The sequence below is a fragment of the Osmia bicornis genome, chromosome 3 (genome assembly GCF_907164935.1).
Source record: "Osmia bicornis bicornis chromosome 3, iOsmBic2.1, whole genome shotgun sequence".
Classification (NCBI taxonomy): domain Eukaryota; kingdom Metazoa; phylum Arthropoda; class Insecta; order Hymenoptera; family Megachilidae; genus Osmia; species Osmia bicornis.
The window spans coordinates 11,068,473-11,089,098 of NC_060218.1; the positions used below are offsets into that span (position 1 = coordinate 11,068,473).

General features: G+C 34.7%; 2 protein-coding genes and 1 long non-coding RNA gene across 15 annotated transcripts in view; 1 reads left to right on the forward strand and 2 right to left on the reverse strand.

The window, feature by feature from the left end:
• Positions 1 to 8,226, forward strand: part of LOC114880821 (AMP deaminase 2) — a 62,219-nt gene extending 53,993 nt beyond the window's left edge. For all 10 annotated transcript variants that reach the window (XM_046285052.1, XM_046285054.1, XM_046285055.1 and 7 more), the window contains 9 exons: positions 514 to 700; positions 3,831 to 4,180; positions 4,635 to 4,832; positions 4,909 to 5,204; positions 5,302 to 5,428; positions 5,622 to 5,785; positions 6,352 to 6,646; positions 6,726 to 6,836; positions 7,861 to 8,226. In XM_046285052.1, coding sequence (XP_046141008.1) covers positions 514 to 700; positions 3,831 to 4,180; positions 4,635 to 4,832; positions 4,909 to 5,204; positions 5,302 to 5,428; positions 5,622 to 5,785; positions 6,352 to 6,646; positions 6,726 to 6,836; positions 7,861 to 8,031 — 1,899 coding nt within the window. In that variant the 3' untranslated portion in view covers positions 8,032 to 8,226. The remainder of the gene's footprint in view (positions 1 to 513; positions 701 to 3,830; positions 4,181 to 4,634; positions 4,833 to 4,908; positions 5,205 to 5,301; positions 5,429 to 5,621; positions 5,786 to 6,351; positions 6,647 to 6,725; positions 6,837 to 7,860) is intronic.
• Positions 8,227 to 9,505: 1,279 nt separating this feature from the next.
• On the reverse strand, positions 9,506 to 13,359 carry LOC114880820. Of its 4 annotated transcripts, none has more exons than XR_006829255.1 (4): positions 12,760 to 13,359; positions 11,713 to 12,684; positions 11,021 to 11,387; positions 9,506 to 10,893 (listed from the first exon to the last, which is right to left on the reverse strand). It is a non-coding gene; the product is annotated as an uncharacterized LOC114880820 (long non-coding RNA). The 4 variants fall into 4 exon arrangements; XR_006829254.1 differs by having other exon boundaries at positions 11,021 to 11,595; XR_006829256.1 differs by having other exon boundaries at positions 9,506 to 10,314; positions 11,021 to 12,684.
• Positions 13,360 to 17,930: 4,571 nt separating this feature from the next.
• On the reverse strand, positions 17,931 to 19,778 carry LOC114880819 (UDP-xylose and UDP-N-acetylglucosamine transporter). Its single transcript, XM_029197242.2, has 5 exons — positions 19,443 to 19,778; positions 19,081 to 19,297; positions 18,698 to 19,012; positions 18,476 to 18,627; positions 17,931 to 18,397 (listed from the first exon to the last, which is right to left on the reverse strand). The coding sequence occupies exons 1-5, from the start codon at positions 19,517 to 19,519 to the stop codon at positions 18,139 to 18,141; spliced, it is 1,020 nt and encodes a 339-aa protein (XP_029053075.1). The 5' UTR covers positions 19,520 to 19,778; the 3' UTR covers positions 17,931 to 18,138.
• Positions 19,779 to 20,626: the final 848 nt, after the last annotated feature.

Below are 20,626 nucleotides of genomic sequence, written 5' to 3' on the forward strand. Positions count from 1 at the left end.
CGTTTCTATAACTAATTTTATAAAGGTCTTAGACAAAAGTAATAACGCGAAGTTTGAAAAGAAAATACTAATATGGACAACGTTGTGAGCAAACTTCGAAAATGTCATTTTGCCTTTTTTCTCCTACAGAAGTTCTCGTAGACTCTACAATACATATACGTGTAGAGGCTTAAGCAATGACATATAAGGATTTCATATCAAATACTACAAATGAAGTAAAAATCATTAAATTTGGGAGATGGCTCAGAACAAAATTTGAAAATTGTATGCTTATATACTTCTGAATTTCCAAATTCCTAAATTTCTAAGTTTCTAAATTTGTAAACCTGTAAATTTGAAAATATAAAAATTTGATATCGCTCACATCTGATCGCTACACGCATCTGTATGCTGGTGCCTGGTGAGCTGTTAAGGGGCACTTTATCTACCCATCACTGTTACAGTTCGTGTTATAATAAAATTGATATCCTTCATAAAATGTATTATAAAATTCATAATACTACATGTTCTTAGGTTCCCTTGGAGGACCTCCAACGAGCATCTCGGATGTTGGTTCAAGCATTGGCAATACGTGAAAAATACATGAACAATTCTAAGCAAATTTTTCCTTCTATAACATCACGATTTCTACGTAGTGTTGACAAAAGGCCAGTGAATAGCGATGATGAAGTTCAACATGACGATCGTAAAGCTATTGCAGGTATTGATTTAAAACTCATAAATTTATATTGATTTCATCGTATGATATTATTATTTTGTATCAATCTTTCTTATACGTACATATAGAATGTTTTTAAACTGATGGTAGAAGCGGATAAATGGTAAATATAGATGAGAAAATACGTAATGGATATGGAATAACATTTTTTCATGTGAAACTTTCCTCTTCAAGAAAATTAGTTTTAAAAACTCTTGCGATGTATATGGGTCTAGATAAACTTTTCCTTACAATAGAACCAACTGTTTGAAATTAAAGTGGCCTACACACGTTGAGACTTGCCTCACGACACACTTGGAAAGCAAATTTCAAGAATCAGTTTATTAGATATAAAATTACTCGGCTACCCAAGAGACAAAAATAAAATAAAAGAAAAGACGATTCTCCTGTGTTCGATTATTTCGCTGGCAACCGGCTAGCCGAATGATTTTGGTTACTTTTATATCTCACGGATATCCAGATACCTGGCTATTTTATATACATACTCCGTACAAATCTACAGCCCTATTGAAGACAGACCTGCATGACCTGCAAATACAACAATGAGATTTAATCTTACATACATATACAGACCTATACAGGGTGTTCGACAACAGGTGGGAGATCTTTTAAGGGATGATTCTAGGGATCAAAATAAGACGAAAATCAAGAACGACGAAATAGCGTTTGCGGCTTTGTTTTCCAGTAATTAATGTTTAAAAATTCGAGTAAAAAGCACCTAAAACTTGCGATCTGCCCAGCACCGACGACTGAACGTCAAGTCAGCAGGGGTGGGTACAGTCATAATTAAGAATCATTGAATACCTCGTGCTATTCTGTTTCTTGGTACTGCAGTATTCGGCTTTCTCTTCTTGGTTATGACTGGGTTAACCTTTCCCAAAAGGTGGGACTCAAATCCGGATGGGTCATATGTCATTGGAAAGCCCTTGACGAAAGGAACACAACGGTGTGGGTGGGAGGTCTTAAATATGTGACCTTGACCCGCTAGAGGTCAAAAACTAAGATGATTTCAAATATATATATTGAGTTTACTCAAAAGCTCGACGTTAAATCGGGATGGGTCATATGTCATTGGAAAGCCCTTGACGAGAGGAACACAACGGTGTGGGTGGAAAGTCTTAAATATGAGACCTTGACCCGCTAGATGTCAAAAACTAAAATGCCCCAAAACATATAAATTCATTAACTTTTTTCTTTTTCTTATTTAACGAGGAGAAATCTCCGAAAAAGACACCCTAAACCAACCTAACCTAACCTAACCTAACCTAAATATGGCGGTGACGGTGCTGTATCTGCGGTGGTTTGCACGTTACACAGCAACATTCGCTTTTTTATCATAATCCAGCGTCAAGAGCGGGCCTACCTGGACGAAAACCTCTCGCACAACAAAATTAACGTAATTTTAGTTTTTAACCTCTAGCGGGTCAGGGTCTGATATTTATGACCTCCCACCCACACCATTGTGTTCCTCTTGTCAAGGGCTTTCCAATGACATATGACCCATCTGGATTTGCCGCCCAGCGTTTGAGTAAACTCAATATATATATTTGAAATCATTTTAGTTTTTGACCTCTAACGGGTCAAGGTCACATATTTAAGACCTCCCACCCACACCATGGTGTTCCTGTCGTCAAAGACTTTCCAATGATATATGACCCATCCGAATCTGCGTCCCACCTTTTGGTAAAGTTCAACCTATGACTGTACCCACCTCTGCTGACCTGACGTTCAGTTGTCGTTGCTGGGCAGATTGCAGGTTTTAGGCGCTTTTTACTCGAATTTTTAAACGTTAATTACTGGAAAACAAAGCCGCAAACGCTATTTTGTCATTTGTACGCATATGATATTCACAGCCGTCCGCGGCTGTACGTGTACATTAATGTTTACTAACATCTTGCCTCCCGTGTCCTCGCGCGAGTTTGTACGGACACGGCAAGCGAAAATCAGTTCCCTGACGACAGCCTAGTCGAACACATTCAAATAATAAAGATAAAGACGGTGATATCATTAACATTATAAAAATCATTTATTTTCCTCCCGCTCGATACAGCCTCCTACACATTCTTGATTTTCGTCTTATTTTGATTCCTGGAATCACCCCTTAAAAAATCTCTCACCTGTTGTCGAACACCATGTATATCGAGACATGCCTCAAGGTACAAATATAAGTTTTATCGTGAGGAAGGCATTTAACGTCACATTATGTTGTTAAAAAAGGGGTGTACCATGTATCAACTTCGTTTCCAAGTGCTTGATTATTATACAGTACTTACGAAAATACAAACACAAACGTTTCAAAAGGAAGTTATTATACATACATATGTATTTTAATGAGGAAGTTGAACGTAGAGTGAAGACTTTTTTTTAAAATACTTTAATTCTTTGAAATATTCAATAATTGTAGAAGTTACTTAATAATGTCAGTAATATACAGGGTGTCTCATAACTCCCGTAATAGCTGGAAATCGGGGGTTGCTAGGGTGATTCTGAACAATTTTTTCCGTTACCAAAATGTTGGTTGAAGCTTTGTTTTTGAATTATTGACGAAAAACACTGGCCAATGAGAGCGCGTGCTCAACCTTGGGAGCATTGCCTCTCAACCGCGCTTGGTCGTGGTCGTGAACAAACGCATTGGTATGTACAACTTGGGTATCTAGGGAAACGTGCGACTAATTCTACATTGTTCTTAATTTAAGACGATCTAACATTTGTCGCACGCTTCTCTCGATACCCACGCTCTGCTAATACGTTTGTTCGCGACCACGACCGAGCGTGGTTGAGAGCCAACGCTCTCTACACGCGCTCTCATTGGCCAGTGTTTTTCGTTAATAATTCAAAAACGAAGCTTCAACCAACATTTTGGTAAAGGAAAAAGTTGTTCAGTATCACTCCAGTAACCCCCCATCTCCGGCTGTTACGGGAGTTGTGAAACATCCGGTATTTGTGCATCAGTCAGTGCGCAATGACTTCTGGCCCACTCTGCATGTATATATCTATACAAATAAAAGCTCCTATTGAAGAAATAGATATAAAATACACGATGTTATTAATAATATTTAATTTTGTAAACATAACGATAATGTTTGTTCCGTATAAATAATGTTATTATTAGATCATCCTGTGCACGCGCCAGCATCACGAGGAGATCCCTGGGAATGCGTGTTTCCTGTGACAAAAAATTACAAAATTTCACCCGTTAATGGTGTTTTTAATGTATACGCTAACGAAGAAGACTTAGCTAATGGAAAGCCTATTCCTTACTCGTATCCTGATTTAGCGATTTTTGTCAGAGATATGAATATTCTCTGTACAATGATCGCTGACGGCCCGTTAAAATCGTTTTGCTACAGAAGGTTGAGTTATCTCTCATCTAAATTTCAATTACACGTACTGTTAAACGAACTTAGAGAACTTGCCAGTCAAAAAGCAGTTCCCCACAGAGACTTCTATAATATCAGAAAGGTTAGTATAGAAAAACAGTTTCATTAAAGAACTATATTTCTTGAATAGTTTAAGGAGATTGACGAATTTTTTATTTTCAAAATTCCTATATTTTGAAAATTTTTATTTTTAAAGTTTAAAGTTCTAAAATTTTGAGATATTGAAAATTTGAATTTCCGAACTTTTATATCCAATTTTTGTCATTTTGAAAATTTCAGATCTTGAAATTTGAATTTTGAATTTTTATACGTTATAGCGAATACATAGTGGAAACCTTTTCCTACATCACCATTTCTCCTGCAGAAGCTTACCTACCGTACTCGGTGTTATACAGAAATTAAAAATTGTCATATTTAAGCAGTTAAGAAAAAATAATGTACATATTTTTCCTGCTGCGAAGTTCAGCCCTCTTAAACATTTAGATATACAGGTCCTTATATAAAGTTCGACGAAACGTAACTTTTACTCATTTCAGGTTGATACTCACATTCATGCAGCATCTTGTATGAATCAAAAACATTTACTAAGGTTTATCAAGAAAACTTTAAAAAACCATGCCGACGAAGTTGTTACGTGCTCAAAAAGTGGAGAAACGATGACTCTTCAAGAAGTGTTTCAGTCTATGAATTTAACGACTTACGATCTCAGTGTGGATATGTTAGATGTACACGCAGTAAGTGCGAATTACATTTTTAAAGAGGCAAATCTATGATAAATATTGTATAGTTTACATATAATTTTTATTTTAGGATAGAAATACGTTCCATAGATTTGATAAATTTAATGCCAAGTACAATCCAATTGGTGAGAGCAGACTTCGTGAAGTATTTTTGAAAACTGACAATTATTTGAATGGTAAATTTTTTGCAAGAATAATTAAAGAAGTTGCCAGTGACCTGGAGGAATCAAAGTACCAAAATGCGGAACTACGTCTCTCAATTTACGGTAAAAATCCAGAAGAATGGGATAAATTAGCAAAATGGGCTATTGAAAGTAATGTTTATTCGGACAACGTGCGTTGGCTCATTCAGATACCTCGACTTTAGTAAGTATTTTCATTAGACTTTATATGTATGTATACATATAGTATAAACATCTATAATATAATTACCATTTATTAACTAATCATCCTTTAATTATAGTGATATTTTCAAATTGAACAAGCTGATGACAAACTTCCAAGAAATATTGAATAATATCTTTTTACCTCTGTTTGAAGTGACAAATGACCCCAATTCACATCCAGAATTACATAAATTTCTTCAATATGTAAGTAATTTTGATAAGTAACTTAATAATTTTATACTTACAATTAATTGGACAGAAATTTATTATGCGATTAAAAGTATTGTTGAATATTGCACTGTAAATAATATTTTATATGTTAAATCTAACTACATTTTATATTCCTTCTACTGCATAATTTCAGAAGGTAATTTAATTAATTTATTGATCATTACAGGTAATAGGATTTGATTCGGTTGACGATGAAAGTAAACCTGAAAATCCCTTATTTGACAAAGATGTTTGTCCCCCTGCAGAATGGGTCGATATTGAAAATCCTCCATACGGATATTATCAATACTATACTTATGCTAATATGACTGTTTTGAACCATTTCAGAGCGTAAGTTTGTTTTCCAAAGTTATATATTTTCTGCATGTATTTGTATAAAATTCTTTAAATTAATCTGAAATACCATATTGCTACCATATTGCTTAATATTGTTTGTACGCTTTTGGCTTTTGATTTTTGGGTGTAAGCTGTGTCCAAAAAAATAGATTTTTTAAATGCTTCGTCAGTATTGTAGTTAATTTCATCAAGGATCTAAAGATGTATTGATACTGATGTATGTACATATTATGTACTTACATACATTAATAAACACGCTAAATTTGGCTAGGGAAAATGACGATACAAGGAAAAAAGATTCCACCACTTTCTATTATACTCATAAACAAAATTAATATAATTTTTAATAATAAAGTATCATAAAAGTTAATATATGAATTAAATTTCAAAGTTTTCAGAATTGTCAATTTTCAAAATTCAAATTTTTAGTAGCACCTAATGTAATACTCGCGAAATCTTTTCCTTTCAAAAACAGCTTACAACCGAAAGCCTCATTTTTAATATTAAATACGACTATCCAGCTATAAAAATTCTAATATTAAATATGTTTCTTTTTACAGAGAACAAGGTTTAAACACGTTTGTTCTTAGACCTCATTGTGGTGAAGCTGGTCCCATTCAGCACCTTGTGTGTGGTTATATGATGGCAGAAAACATTTCTCATGGTCTTTTACTTCGAAAAGTTCCAGTACTACAATATTTATATTATTTAGCACAAATTGGGATTGCAATGTCACCCCTCAGTAATAATTCTCTATTTTTAAATTATCATCGTAATCCACTTCCAGAATATTTAGCAAGAGGATTGTGTATAAGTCTCTCTACAGATGACCCTCTTCAATTTCACTTTACTAAAGTTAGTCTCACATAATTATTCTATTTTATATTTATAAATATATTTATTGTATGCTCATCCGTACTAAAATTTTGTATAGGAACCTTTAATGGAAGAATATAGCATTGCTGCACAGGTGTGGAAACTCAGTTCATGCGATATGTGTGAATTAGCACGTAATTCAGTACTAATGAGCGGTTTTCCACATAAGGTATGAATTGTATAGTACATATGGTATCGAGCCTAATAGATTTTTCTAAGGAAAATGGTGTTCCAGAGAAGGAAGAAAAATTTCATTTTATTTCATTTTACTTTATTTTATTTTATTTCACTTTATACTTATTTTAGTCTTAACACTTGTTGAAACTTTAAATAATATTCTGCAATTTATCGCCGTACGCTTCTGCTAGGTCCTTATTTTACTGACTAAGAGCGGCTGATAGTTCTATCTCATCCTCTATCAGAAGAGCTGGGCAGCAACGGAAGTGATTTCGATTTCGTCTTTCGCAACCCTTTAATTTATATACGTTCGTTGCTATTCGATGCTGCCGTGATCAGCGACCGCGTTGTCAAGTATGAATTTACCGGTTTTGGCGGCTGCGCTTTGCGTCTCTGCCTGTTAACCATCCTACAATCGTTTTTGCGTATTTTCAAGACGCTCATATGTAGATTCATTCTCTTTCTCAAAGGGTCTAGCCGTATAAGCATAGTGAATCGGCTCCAGCAACAATTTCGGTTGATATTTATACCACATAATGCTTTTTGCCTAAACAACAATTGTGTGCAATTTCAACCCCCTATCCCCTCTGATAAGGGAGATATGAGGGTAAAACCTCAAAACTGGACAATTTTTTTTCTCGGAAACTATTTAAGATATTTGAACACATTAAAGTGCAAATAGTAGGTATTCATTAGCTGTATATCATACTTTTCTTTCAAAATTTTTATACGATGATTAAGGGTTGAAAATGAATAAATAAATTTTTGAAAGTAATTTTTATAAACAATCAACGGCTAGACCCTTTTCTTTGTGCTTGCTACAAACTTACATTTTTTATTATATTGTAGAGAGACATGGGATCTCCTTCCCTTAAGGGAATATAATTATATCACCATTTTTCCTAATAAAATCTATCTATACTTTATTAATATTAAATATGTATTTTCCTACATATTTACATGCCTGTTAAATTAGTAAAGTAACGTCATGTAAATATCTTTCTTTTATTTTACAGAGTAAGCAGTACTGGCTAGGGCCAAATTATACTAAGGAAGGGGTAGCTGGTAATGATATTACTCGAACAAATGTACCAGATATTCGAGTAGCTTATAGATATGAAACCCTAGTTGACGAATTATCAAATATTTTTAAAGTTGTTGAAAAACCCGAAGCTGTTCCATTTTAATTGTTAGTGATAGTACAAAAAATTCTTAAAATATAATAATCATTCTATTATTGCTAATAATATTCATAACATTTTATGAAATTTCGACGAAAACTATTTGTCATTCAAATTCTATAACCTAAATAATTAAAAAATTTATTATGTTAAAAATCACTGTCAACTTCCAATGAGTTTTCTAAGAAAGATTATTTTTTCATTTTTAGCTAAATTTATGTTATTAAAATTGTTTTTTTAATATTAGTTTTGCATATATATATATACATAATACTTTAAAATTCACATGCCTTTCAAATGAAAAATTAGGTATTATGTATTAATGTAAATTATTACAAGTTATAATTGAAATTTTTTTAAAATTTAATTTTGACGTTTTGAAGAAAAGTTAATTAGGTAAATAGATACCAGATAAGATTGTAATTTTAAGCATTACTATTTTTAGTATTTGTATGAGGTTAAGTATTATTTTATATAATAAAATGTAAAGTATTGCAAGCTAATATTTTATTGTAAGGGTGTTACTTTTATTTTTTTTTTAATTTCATTTTATTAAGTTTTTTACATTTATACAGTGTGTTTGAAAAAATATGTATGTAAGTATATTATAAAAACTGCAAGTTCTTAAAAGCAAAAGAAACCTAAACATCCCTTGGATTATACCGTTTATAGGATTTCGTTCCTGAAATATAAACGATATTAGGGATATTAGGTGTGCATGTGGTACAGGCATGGACATAAATACGCTCGTTAAGCGGTTTTTATGTTAGGCAGAAGCTTTCTGTAACTGATGAGGAGGCGTTGTAGGTGCGAATAGCGCGAATAATATGAATAAACACACGCCAGAATGCGATAGAGTAATGGACCGTTCAGACTAGGTAAGTAATTAGGAAGGAAGAAGGGATAGGGCAGTACCAACAGGGTTGGTGCGGCAGAAATCCGTTGACGATCTAAAGCCGGATATCCACTTGTATGTATGTACACTGACGTATAGTATGTACCTACATATCAAACGTTGCGTATCCACTTTAAGAGGCAGGCGCTGCACCATTGCATGTCACAGCGTGCTACGGTTCGGTCAATATTTCTTCGTTTCTTAAAAGAAACCGTTGGGCAATAGGACAGGGCCACTATACAAGCGAGGAGTTTCGGTTTGCTGCGTGCTGTTCCTTTGATACGGAAGCAACGGATCCATCCGAAAAATTTGTCGGTTCTTTGCCGTTGCATCGAAGGAAAGGTTCATGCGTTTGCACTTGACATAGCATTTCGTGCCGTCACTTGGGTTTCAAGTACAATAAATTAACATTTCAATTTATTTTAAATCTTGCGGTATTATTGGACTCATTTCAAAATCGATGAAATTATTTATGAATTTAATCTGATTTAATTTAGACAAATTTTATCGTCTAAATATATTTAAACATATCAATTATCTTCGGTGCTACGCTGTAGATAAACGAGATTTTTCCGTTGCCGAGTATCGAAAGTTAGCTTGTTGGTCTGTGATACGGAGGTAAGCAACGAGCCGATCCGAAAATTGTCGGTTTCTTGCCGTTCAAAGGGAAGATTCGGAGACCACGGCTGCAGTATGTACCCCCGTCGAGATATCGATGACAGAAAAGGACTTGGGTCCATTGTGGCGGCATTTCCTTTGAGGAAAGTAGCGAGAGAATCTCCCTGTATCAGTGAGGTAATAATGCAGTCGGGCCATGATCTGATGAATGGTAGTCGGGCCATGTGGTGCTGTTGCCAGAAAAACACATAGCCGCTGACGTATACGTGCAGGCGAAATTCAATGCGATAGTACTCATAGTTTTTCGCGAATATCTCGCAAACTAATCGAGTCCGACATATAGCTTAGAGGAAAAAAGTTGCTTAAAATATCGAATTTTACAACATATTTAAAAATCATCAAAATCGGAGGGGGAGTAGCTCGTCTACAAGTTCACCGAAATTACATTATGGAAAGTGTAAAAACTCTCCTGTTTTCTTAAGGGGAGCAATACAATTGGAAGCCATAAATTTGCAAGCTTTTGCGGAAATTTTTTGAACAGAATGAAATAGTCGTACATTTTTGAAACTTTGGCATTTATTAATACCTGTATTAAGGTACAAAATCATATTTCTTTTAATCTTTAATTTTTCAAAATGGTGGTTTTATTAATACGATAGTCCAACAGGTCCGCGCGGGAGGTGGAAATCGGCGTGACGTGTAGCGCCCGTTATATCCTTCTCAAACATTGGAGACAGAAAGAACTTATTACTCATACCCATAGTTTCTAATTGTACCTAAATACAAATTGAAAAGTTGAGAATTGGAAGATTTATATGCGTTTGGAAAAAATAGTAAATTTTTACAGGTTTTCTTGTGTACTTTTTTTATATTTTTTGCAATAACAGAGTACTTTTTACACAAACAATTAGGTTTAGCGACAAGGTAATAGTGTTATGAAGCTGTGATAAAAATTTCAGAAAGATCGGTTAAATAATTTTTCAGTTACAGTTCCCGCCAATTTAAAAAATCATGTTTCGAGAAAAACGCGTTTAAAGTTTTGCTTGGCCTCAGCAATGCTCAAGAGGCGTGACACGCTCGGAGGCTATAGCTTCAAAAATACTTCGAATTTCTTTTTCAAATTTTGGGATGATATTCTCGACATATTGAACTAACAATTTATGCAAAAAAAAAAATTTTCATTTTTTGAAAGTTCTAATTGTATTGCCCCCCTTAATAATGTAAACCCCGAATCTACGTCTATGTCAATGCGTTCGAATCGTCGCTTGCTATCGCTTCATCTCAGTCTGTTTCAATGTTTGTCCTTAGCGACGTTCGTCACGCGATAGATTTGTGGATGCGAGGGCCTCCTGTAACTGGAGGCAGGATAACGATCTCAGCATAGTACATGATCCCACCATTGGCACTATTTAGTCCGTAAATGCCATCTATTAGTATAGATTAGTATCGTCGCATGGCGTGCAAGGACGAATTAGTACTTACATGTATATCTCTATAAGGCGTCATTGCTGATCGGCTCCTTTGCCCCCTCCATTACCTTTCCCTGAAATCTTTTTTATCTCTCGATTTGATAATGCTGAGTATTAACATCTTGCCAAACAGGACATTTCCTTCTTTCTTGCTACTATGTACAAACCTATCCCTTCTTGGCAGTTATTTACCTACGTTAAACGGTTCATAATGCATACTATGGGTCAGTTGATGGGTGGAATCCCTCTTTCTGCTTCTGACAATCAGACGCATATGTACTACATCGCGTGTAAACTATTACCTATTGATGCCCGCGAGTGTACTTACATACGTCACTTGTGAACACGGCTGCTGTCTATCACTGCTATGGGTGGTCCGACTATGTAACAAACGAGATATCGGATAGTGTTGATCTTTTTTTATCACAACCTATCAAATAGGTATTCGAGAGAGTGGGATGCGGAATGAAGGAACGTCAGAAGTCAATTCTTCTGTAGTCGGACTGGTCAGAATTGATATACGAATTTGCTACTTCTCTACTCGATGATATTTAGTAATGATTAGTTGACACACGTGTATTTCTCCACCTATCATTAGTGTAGAAAAATTGAAAATTAGGTTTTTACAGTAAACAAAAGGCGGTCAATGCGCGAAAAATTTATATTAAATGTATGTTAAAGGTGATTATTCCTTCTACTACTCACGTGTCAACTCTGACAGCCCCGACTTTAGACATGTTTGAACCATGGATATATGAACTTGAGAGACTGAAGAATGACGAATAACCTTTCCGCAGCTTTATTTCCTGCCCATGCCTGCCATATACATATACATAGAGTAAGTAAGTACTTGCATTCATGCGAAAAACCCTACGTAGATTGGTAGGTATGCATACAGTCAGTGCTATCAAATAAGAGATTTTACATAAATATTTGTATTACACAAAACTGCTGTATATTTGTTCGAAGAATAAATTTTTGTCAATATAGTAGAGTTAGTTTATATGTTTTGACTAAAAGACCCACGCGATAAATCCTCGTTTATATTATTAGGTGTAGTGTATAAATAGCTTCTCGCAGTAAAGTTTACTTAAATGACATTTAACACTCCTTGTAGAGTACAAGTAAAATACGAGAATGTACGGTTCAACAAAACAGAAAAACAGTTCTCTTTAACCAGTTAACTGCATTCGACGTGTATACACATCAATCCAAAACTTTATTTCGGTACGGTTGACGTCTATACTCGTCGTGTAAAATAAAAATTACCATTTGTTATAAAAACTCCTAATTACAATAAGAAGTAATAAAAATGTCGGTGAACTTGTACAAAAGCTACTTCCCCTCCGATTTCGATGATTTTTAAATATGTTGTAAAATTCGTCATTTTAAACAATTTTTTCCTGTAAGCTAAATGTCAGACTTGATTAGTTTGCGAGATACATATGTATTCGCAGAAAACTATGACTGTTTCTGTCAACAGCGCCACATGGCCCGGCTACCGTCCATATTACAGGTCAGCTTAAAATCAAAGTTAACTACTAATTTCAATAATCTTGACATTAGACTTGCGTGGCTGGCCGCCTAAAGCCGGCCGGAATATTAATTTGGGTCTAACTTCGTCTTAGGAGACCAAAAATTAACGGGTCCAAAATATGTGTTCTTGCAGTTTTTGATCTGAAACATTCGAAAATGCAAGTTAAACGTCCAGAAAACCAATGGTTTAAAAAATACAATTGTTTAAAAATGTACGTATTTAGTGATGTTTGGCAGGTTAGTACGACGCCATATTGTTTCTACGTATTTTCTGATTGGTTCGTTAAAATGACTGTAACTTCCGCTTACGCTATTTAAAAAACGTACTGCTCCTTGATTACTGCGATCAAGGAATCCTTAAGATGTATTTGGTTAATTTTACAAAACCTACGCCACAAAAATTCACATAGGCGATAGGCAAAGTCTTCGTCGTGGAAGCGACTCCCTCCACGCATCCAATCTTTTGCCGGTCGCCAGTTAGCTTCGATTTTTTGCGTGTGGGTTCCATCTTGAGCTATAATTAAGGGGGTAGACACGAGTAATGCAGCGAGATGACATTACCAGCAAAAATGGGCCTATTAAGGGGTTTACGGGAATCGGTTATTTGTCCTTATATGAGAAGACTTGGGGCTGGGTGAGGGCTCATTCGAAAGAGGAAAGTTCAATGTAGGGGCTAAAGTCATCGTTTGAGTTACAAAACTCTTTTAGTGACCTAAAATGTACTTGGATTCTGCGGGTGTATTTTCTCCATTTTTCCTCTACTTTGGACACTCATATTATTAGATATCAACACAATCTCGTTGAATCCCCTAAAAAGGGGTTTACGGGAATACACTTATCGTCCTTATATGAGAAGATTTGGGGCTGGGTGAGGGCTCATTCGAAAGAGGAAGTTCCAATGCAGCGCGGTCTGGTCATGGTTCAACGAAATTGTGTTGATATCTAATAATATGAGTGTCCCAAGTAGAGGAAAATTCAACAAAATACATCAACAAATTCCAAGTATTTTTTAGGTCACTAAAACAGTTCCGTGACTCAAACGGTGACCAGACCGCCCTGCATCGAACCATCCTCTTTCGAATAAACACCTATTTAGATCAAAAGCTTCTCATATAAGGACGAAAAGTGTATTCCCGTGAAAGCATTGTCACAGACGAGTTCCGCCATTATCTGGATAATACAGAGCAAGTCACGTGACAAATTTAGTTCAGCTAGTAGTTATAAGGTGGCGACAAACTAAAAAGGCTGCCGATCTGGAATCGTAGCCAGAATCAAGCGTCAGCTTGATTACGTCACTCGAACTGTGCTGCGAAGGCAAGCGAAAAAGGCAACAACGCCCGAACGCTGAGTGAGACGCACTACAGTCATGCTGTCCTTCTCTCATTCTGAATGTTGAGATTGTTCCTTGTCGCTAAGTTTTGACTGCCGCCCGCCTGGATTTTTCACAGCGCCACATAACAAAACTCGCCCCATTCAAACTATATCGTGTTTGGTATCATTTTAATCAGAAAAATTTCACCAATGCGCTAGTAAAAGTTTGAGTAAAAAAAAGTCAAAAATAAATAGGTTTTATAATTGAATTAGTAATAGTCACGCCGATACGTTTCGGCTTTTTCCTTTGATCATTGGTCCTCTCTCACTCCTCCACTATCTGTCCCTTTCTACGTTCACGCGTGGCTGGTCGTCGCGTGTAATCCGAGATTCAACACCTCGGCTGGATATATGCAACTTCTGGTTTCCAAGCTCTGTTGCATACATTCAGGTTTTACTCTATAGACGCGAGGTCCCTCCTTTTATTAGTTCTAATAGTACCATAGTACAGTAATCTCTCTCACATTGCCCGTTAGGTAGGAATCGAAAGTGGGCAACTTGGGAAGACTAGAATCGTTTTTTCCAGCCTCGCAGCTCGCCTTTGTAGTTTGCCGAACAAAGAAAAGGACAGCGAATAAAAGAGAAAGACAGAATTAGAGTCGGACAAATGAAAGATTTAAAACCCAGTACTACATATAAAGTTTTTTATTTTTAAGTTTTTTAATATGCAATTACTTTCATCATATTGGTGAGATTTTTGCGATTAAAATGAGACCAAACACAATATAATTTGGATCACGTTTACTTATTAATACCTAATAGGTAATTCATTTCATCATCGCTTTAAATGAATTACAAAAGCGGATTTCTAGAAAAAATACAGCAAATATTTGTACACATTATTTGCTGAATACGTAACTTGTGTCTGGATAATGTGGAAAAAGCTTACATTCGAGGGACAATGCGGTGGTACAGCCTACGTTGTAGGGACAATGCGGTGGTACAGCCTACGTTTTAGGGGCAATGTGGTGGTACAGCCTACGTTTTAGGGACAGTGCGGTGGTACAGCCTACGTTTCAGGGGCAATGTGGCGGTACAGCCTACGTTTTAGGGACAATGTGGTGGTACACCCAACGTTTGATTTATAAAATATATTGATGTATAAAATATAATACATGTTTACACATGTGAGTTATTTAATAAGCCTTCATAAATAAATTTAGTTCGAATTATATCGTGTTTGGACTCATTTTAATCGTAAAAATCTTGCCAATATGTTAAAAAAATTTGTAAATAGAAAAAAGTGAAATTAAAAAAGTTCTATTCCTTTATTATAAATTACTAAGACTCCAACTCTCATCAAAAGGACCGCGTCGCGTGTCACATTACATACATCACACGCTTGACTGACTTCCATCGAGACTTCCAATGTGAGGCGTCCATCAGTATGGGCAATGTGAGAGACATTACTGTACTTTTTTATGCAGAATGTTTCAAGGAGCTGACACAAGTAAAAAAAAAATGCAATTCCATTTAAATAAAAAGTGGATTTGCATTTTTTGAGTGCATCGTTGCATTTATGAAGAAAATGAAATCACAGAAAAATAGACATTATCATACTATTGAACTTTTACATAAACAGCTTTTGGTAATTATTGAGATTAGGTGACACCTCACCGATTTTGATGACATTTAAATATATTGTAAAACTCAGCATTTTTAACAACTTTTTCCTATACATATAACCGCCGCTCGGCCTTAGTTTTCGAGATATTTTCGAAAAACTGTTGAAATTAACGCATTGAATACTGGCCATCCGTGTGTGTCCGTGACAACGTACGCATTAGTATGGGATCGCCGCTTTTCTACTGTTTCTGCAGGCAACAGCACGGCGACCAATGACCAATATATACCTTGTGTACTTTTGCATTCATGATTTCAATGTATCGTAGCTATGATGGCACCTGGGAATTTAATATAACCTAACCTAACCCAATCTACTCTACCTAATCAGTGAATTAAGTTAGGTTAGGGTAAAGTGATATTCTGGTCGCCTGACGGCGACCAGACACACATACTGAGATTCAAAATCATGAAAATTAGTTAAATTTAATTTTTAAGCCCATCCGTAATATATATATATATATATGTATATTGATGTCGGTCGCCGTGCTGCTGCCTGCAAAAACAGTAGAAAAGCGGCGATCCCATACTGATGCGTACGTTGTCACGGACACACACGGATGGCCAGAATTCAATGTGTTAGTTTCAACAGTTTTTCGAAAATATCTCGAAAACTAAGGCCGAGCGGCGGTTATATATGTAGGAAAAAATTGTTCAAAATGTTGAGTTTTACAATATATTTAAATTTCATTAAAATCGGTGAGGTGTAACCTAATCTCAATAATTACCCAAATCACATCGTGTTTGGTACCATTTTAATCAGAAAAATCTCACAAATGCGTTAGTAAAAGTTTCATTAAGAAAAAGTTAAAAATAAAAAAGTTTTATCGTTTATTAGTATTAGTCACACCGATATTACGGTTGGATCATATTAAGCCGGGTATCCACCGGTATCAAACGCCCGTATCGTATCACCGTTCCGAACCCTTTTGAATAGGCAGACGTTGCCTCGTTGCATGCAACTGCGTGCTGCGGCTCGGACAACATTTCTTCGTTTCTTTATAGAAACGGTCAGGCAATAGGACTGGGCCACTACAGGCGAGGAATTTCGTTTTGCTGCGTGTCGTTCCAAAGGAACGGAGGCAACGGACCCATCCGAAAAATTTGTCGATTCTTTGCCGTTGCATCGAAGGAAAGGTTCACGCGTTTGCACTTGACATAGCATTTCGTGCCGTCACTTGGGTTTCAATTTATTTGAAATCTTGCGTTATTATTGGATTCATTTCAAAAGCGATGAAATTATTTATGAATTTAATCTAATTTAATTTAGACAGATTTTATTGTCTAAATATATTTAAACAGATCAATTATCTTCGGTGCTACGCTGTACATAAAAGAGCAATGTTAATAATCACCTGTGTGATTATTGAAAAAGGACAATGTTAATTTTCCAGAGATTTTTCCGTTGCCGAGTATCGAAAGTTCTATTGGTCTGTGATACGGAGGCGAAGGAACGGGCCGATCCGAAAATTGTCGGTTTTTTGTCGTTCAAAGGATTGGTTCGGAAACCACTTGAAACGTAAAAACAACATACCCAGGCGGCGGCCCGTAATGCTATGTCAAGTGGAAACATGACACTTGAGGCACGAGATAATATGATTTGGAATTGGATATATCAGTGAGATAATTCTAATGCAACGACTGCACTTTGTTATTTTTCATTTTTTTCTTAGAAAACTGTTACCAAGATATTTGTGACGTTTTTCTGATTAAAATGATACCAAACACGATATGGTTTGGAGAATTACAATAAAGAAACAGCATGCAGCAAATCGAAACTTCTCGCCTATAGGAGTTTCTTTCAAGAAGCGAAGAACTATTGTCCGAACCGTAGTACGCCGTTGCATGCAACGTGGCAACGCCTGCCTATTCAAAAGGATTCGGAACGGTGATACGATACGGGCGTTTGATACTGGTGGATACCCGGCTTAACACTGTTTAATCTGATCAACAGCCCGTCGAATAATTTCCTTGAGTTCTTTTGTTATTCCTGTGGATTTGTTCTTTGACATAGCTCCTTACATCCACCGACACAGAGTAACTTTATTACTGTCAAAGTTTAGCGACAGGGTTCTTTCAAACAACGGTAATGTCAATTGGCCACTAAGGTCGTGCGATTTAAAGCTCTTAGATTTTTTATTTGGGACTATATTAAAGAATAAGTCAGTGTTGTGAGAAAAGAGTAATATCGTGTAACAAAAGGTCGACTGACTATTTGCACGATATTGAATATTATATATAAATGTGAAGAATCATCCTAATATACATATTGTATTTTTTTGACGTTTTTGATTACTTTTAATTACCATTAATAATAACGATATGACCTTATAACACAGTTACTGGGATACCCGGCATATGTACTGTACAGACTGTGAATCATATTCACAATGTTCTTTTTAAATTACAGAAAATTTTATTTGTGATATGACATAAAGTATCTATTAAACATCTATTTTATAAAAATATTATACAAAAAGATGTATAAAAAACCTCGGATACTTTTGGCGATTCTTTCAAACTAGAAGATAGTACTTACATTTTCAATTTATTTATGTTATATTAAACAGCATGTAATATTTTATTTTTTAATCATATTTATTATTGCACTTTCTTATGTTGTATTATTGTCTTCTCTCTTGATGGCAAGTTTTCTATAATCTTTGGTATTAATTCTGTAAATATCACAGTTCCTGTAAATACTAAAATAGTACCAATCCAGTGATAGATTGTAAACGGATTCTTAAAATATATTATAGAAAAAATTAAAGACAAGAACTTTCTTAATGTTATTACTAAAGTTACGGTGAGAGATGTGCACTCTGTTGTTAATACAAAAACAGAACTGATGCACATATATCTGAAAATATTATTAAGGATAATTTTCAAACAAATTATAATTTAAATGTACATTATCTTGATATTAAGAGAAGGATACTGTGTTAGAATATTTCCTATAAGATATGCAATTAACTTTGGTACATGTAAGTTAATTAGTGATATATTCATTGGTTCCGATGCAAGAGCATACTTAAAATGTTCCCAGATATTAGGAGCCAACGTTAAGAAGAACGGTAAGGGTAAGAGATGCTGGAAAGAGGTATTTGGTGTTATATACCATTTTACAAATATTAATAATACAGTAAAGATAAAAGGATACCGTATAATACAACGCTTCTCTTGCATTTTTTCCATATTTTTTATGTAATACTTCTTGATAAATGCCCATCCTTGCAGAAACAAATAATGCAACAGTCAACAATAATATACCTAATGCCCACCAAAAGAAATCATCCCATGGAGTGGTAGGTATTTGCTCAACATTTTTAGCTTGCAACGATTTAATTTCTTTACCACTAACAATTGTACAGATGGCAATTCCAAGGGTTATCATAAATACTGATAAATACTTGCTAAAAGCATACTTTTTCTTTAAAATAATAATACCCATAATCATATTAGCTATCAGAGAACCCTAGAAAATAAATAATAATATTAATGTGTAATAATTTTGTACTTACAAAATTATATTCACATACTTACAGCTCTGAATATCATATGTAGCGGCATGGGTATGTTAAAATCAAATGCACAATTATTGCAAACGTTAGCAATAAAAAACATTGTTACTAGTATAAAATAATCCTTTATTCCTATATTGGGCTTTACAGTCCCGCATTTTGAAGTAAATAAAAATCCTTCTAACGATATAAAAAGGAACTGTAGAAATGTAATTAGATTTCCACTACCTGGATCTTCTCTAAAATAAATCACCATTATTATTTTGTCATTACATAACTCAATATTACACTTACTGTTTTTAAAAATTAAAGAATTATTAAAACTGTTGTACAAAAAGTAATATTTATAATACAATAGTTAGAAAATAAACAAATAGTATTTACTTAACAAGAAGCTCTAAAAAAACGACGTTGCTGCAACAACCAAGGAAGACACATACTATTGCAATAATTGCACGCATGTTCTATTATTTTGAATTGATACAAAATTTAACCTAAAATTTAGACAGCAACCCGAGTATTCGTTCCGCTATTCTGCTTCCAACTTACGAACAACACGTTACGAATACTGAAAGAAACTATTAAGAAATTGTGATACGTAATAGCATGACGTATCATTTAAGTATCATATAATTTTTTCTTTGTACAGATACATAAAAATAGAGATACAACTGAGAACACGTGAAACTATTCATGCGATTATACTGGATTATACTAACTAAATATATGTATATGTATATACTATATGTGTGTTATATCTGTCATATAGAGCAGTGGTTCTTAACCAGTGTTTCGCGAGTTTATTACAGTTCTGCGAATAATAATATTTTTTAAATTATTACTTCCTTTTTTCGCTGTTATATAACTTGTAATGCCTATATGATTTTTAATAAAGGAAGTGTACATGTTTATTTTTCTCGTTGGATTTATGTCCTTAGTGATCATAATGTCCCACCAACTTTTTCTATAAGTGTTCCGTGAATTTTTAAACTTATATATGTATCTACATACAATGTGTATTTTTGTAATAGCAGGTAAACTTGTTTGAAAGAAAAAATCTTTTGATAGTTAAAATTGAAAAGAAATTAAAAAACTTGGCTGAACTTTATTTTAGCGGACTCAAAATTTTTGACAAAAGAAATCTAGTGGTTAAAAAGTTATGAGCGTGTAAAGTTTGACACTTTTAATGCATTTGCTACGTTACTGTGACGCCATATTGGCTTCTTGTCCAATGAACGGCTTTCGCTAGCTGCAGGCAGCAGGTGCCGACCACTTTAGCGGGTTTAGTCAAACCGTAAATTTGATATTGTCTGATTGTGAGTTAGTTAGGTTTATATTTATCTTACAGAGAGAGAGGATACACCCCATGCATTTGCTTATTGTTTCTACTGTATCAATTTTATGAGTAATTTAAATACAGCTAGTGATGGAACCTATACCCAAAAAAATTTGGTATCCCCTAAAGTAAAGTTTAACCAAAAATTTGATTTGTGCTGGGAAATTTTAATTTTGTACATTTACAAAATATTTTTCTATTTCTTTCTTTTTTTTATCGTAAATTCAAACTA

Excerpts from the sequence above, each read along its gene's own strand:
- LOC114880819 (XM_029197242.2), bottom strand. The coding sequence starts at position 19,519 with ATGCGTGCAATTATTGCAATAGTATGTGTCTTCCTTGGTTGTTGCAGC. Across the intron at positions 18,628-18,697 it reads GAGAAGCGTTGTATTATACG|CATCTCTTACCCTTACCGTT; the intron begins GTATCCTTTTAT and ends ACCTCTTTCCAG. Across the intron at positions 18,398-18,475 it reads ATAGGAAATATTCTAACACA|ATATATGTGCATCAGTTCTG; the intron begins GTATCCTTCTCT and ends TAATATTTTCAG.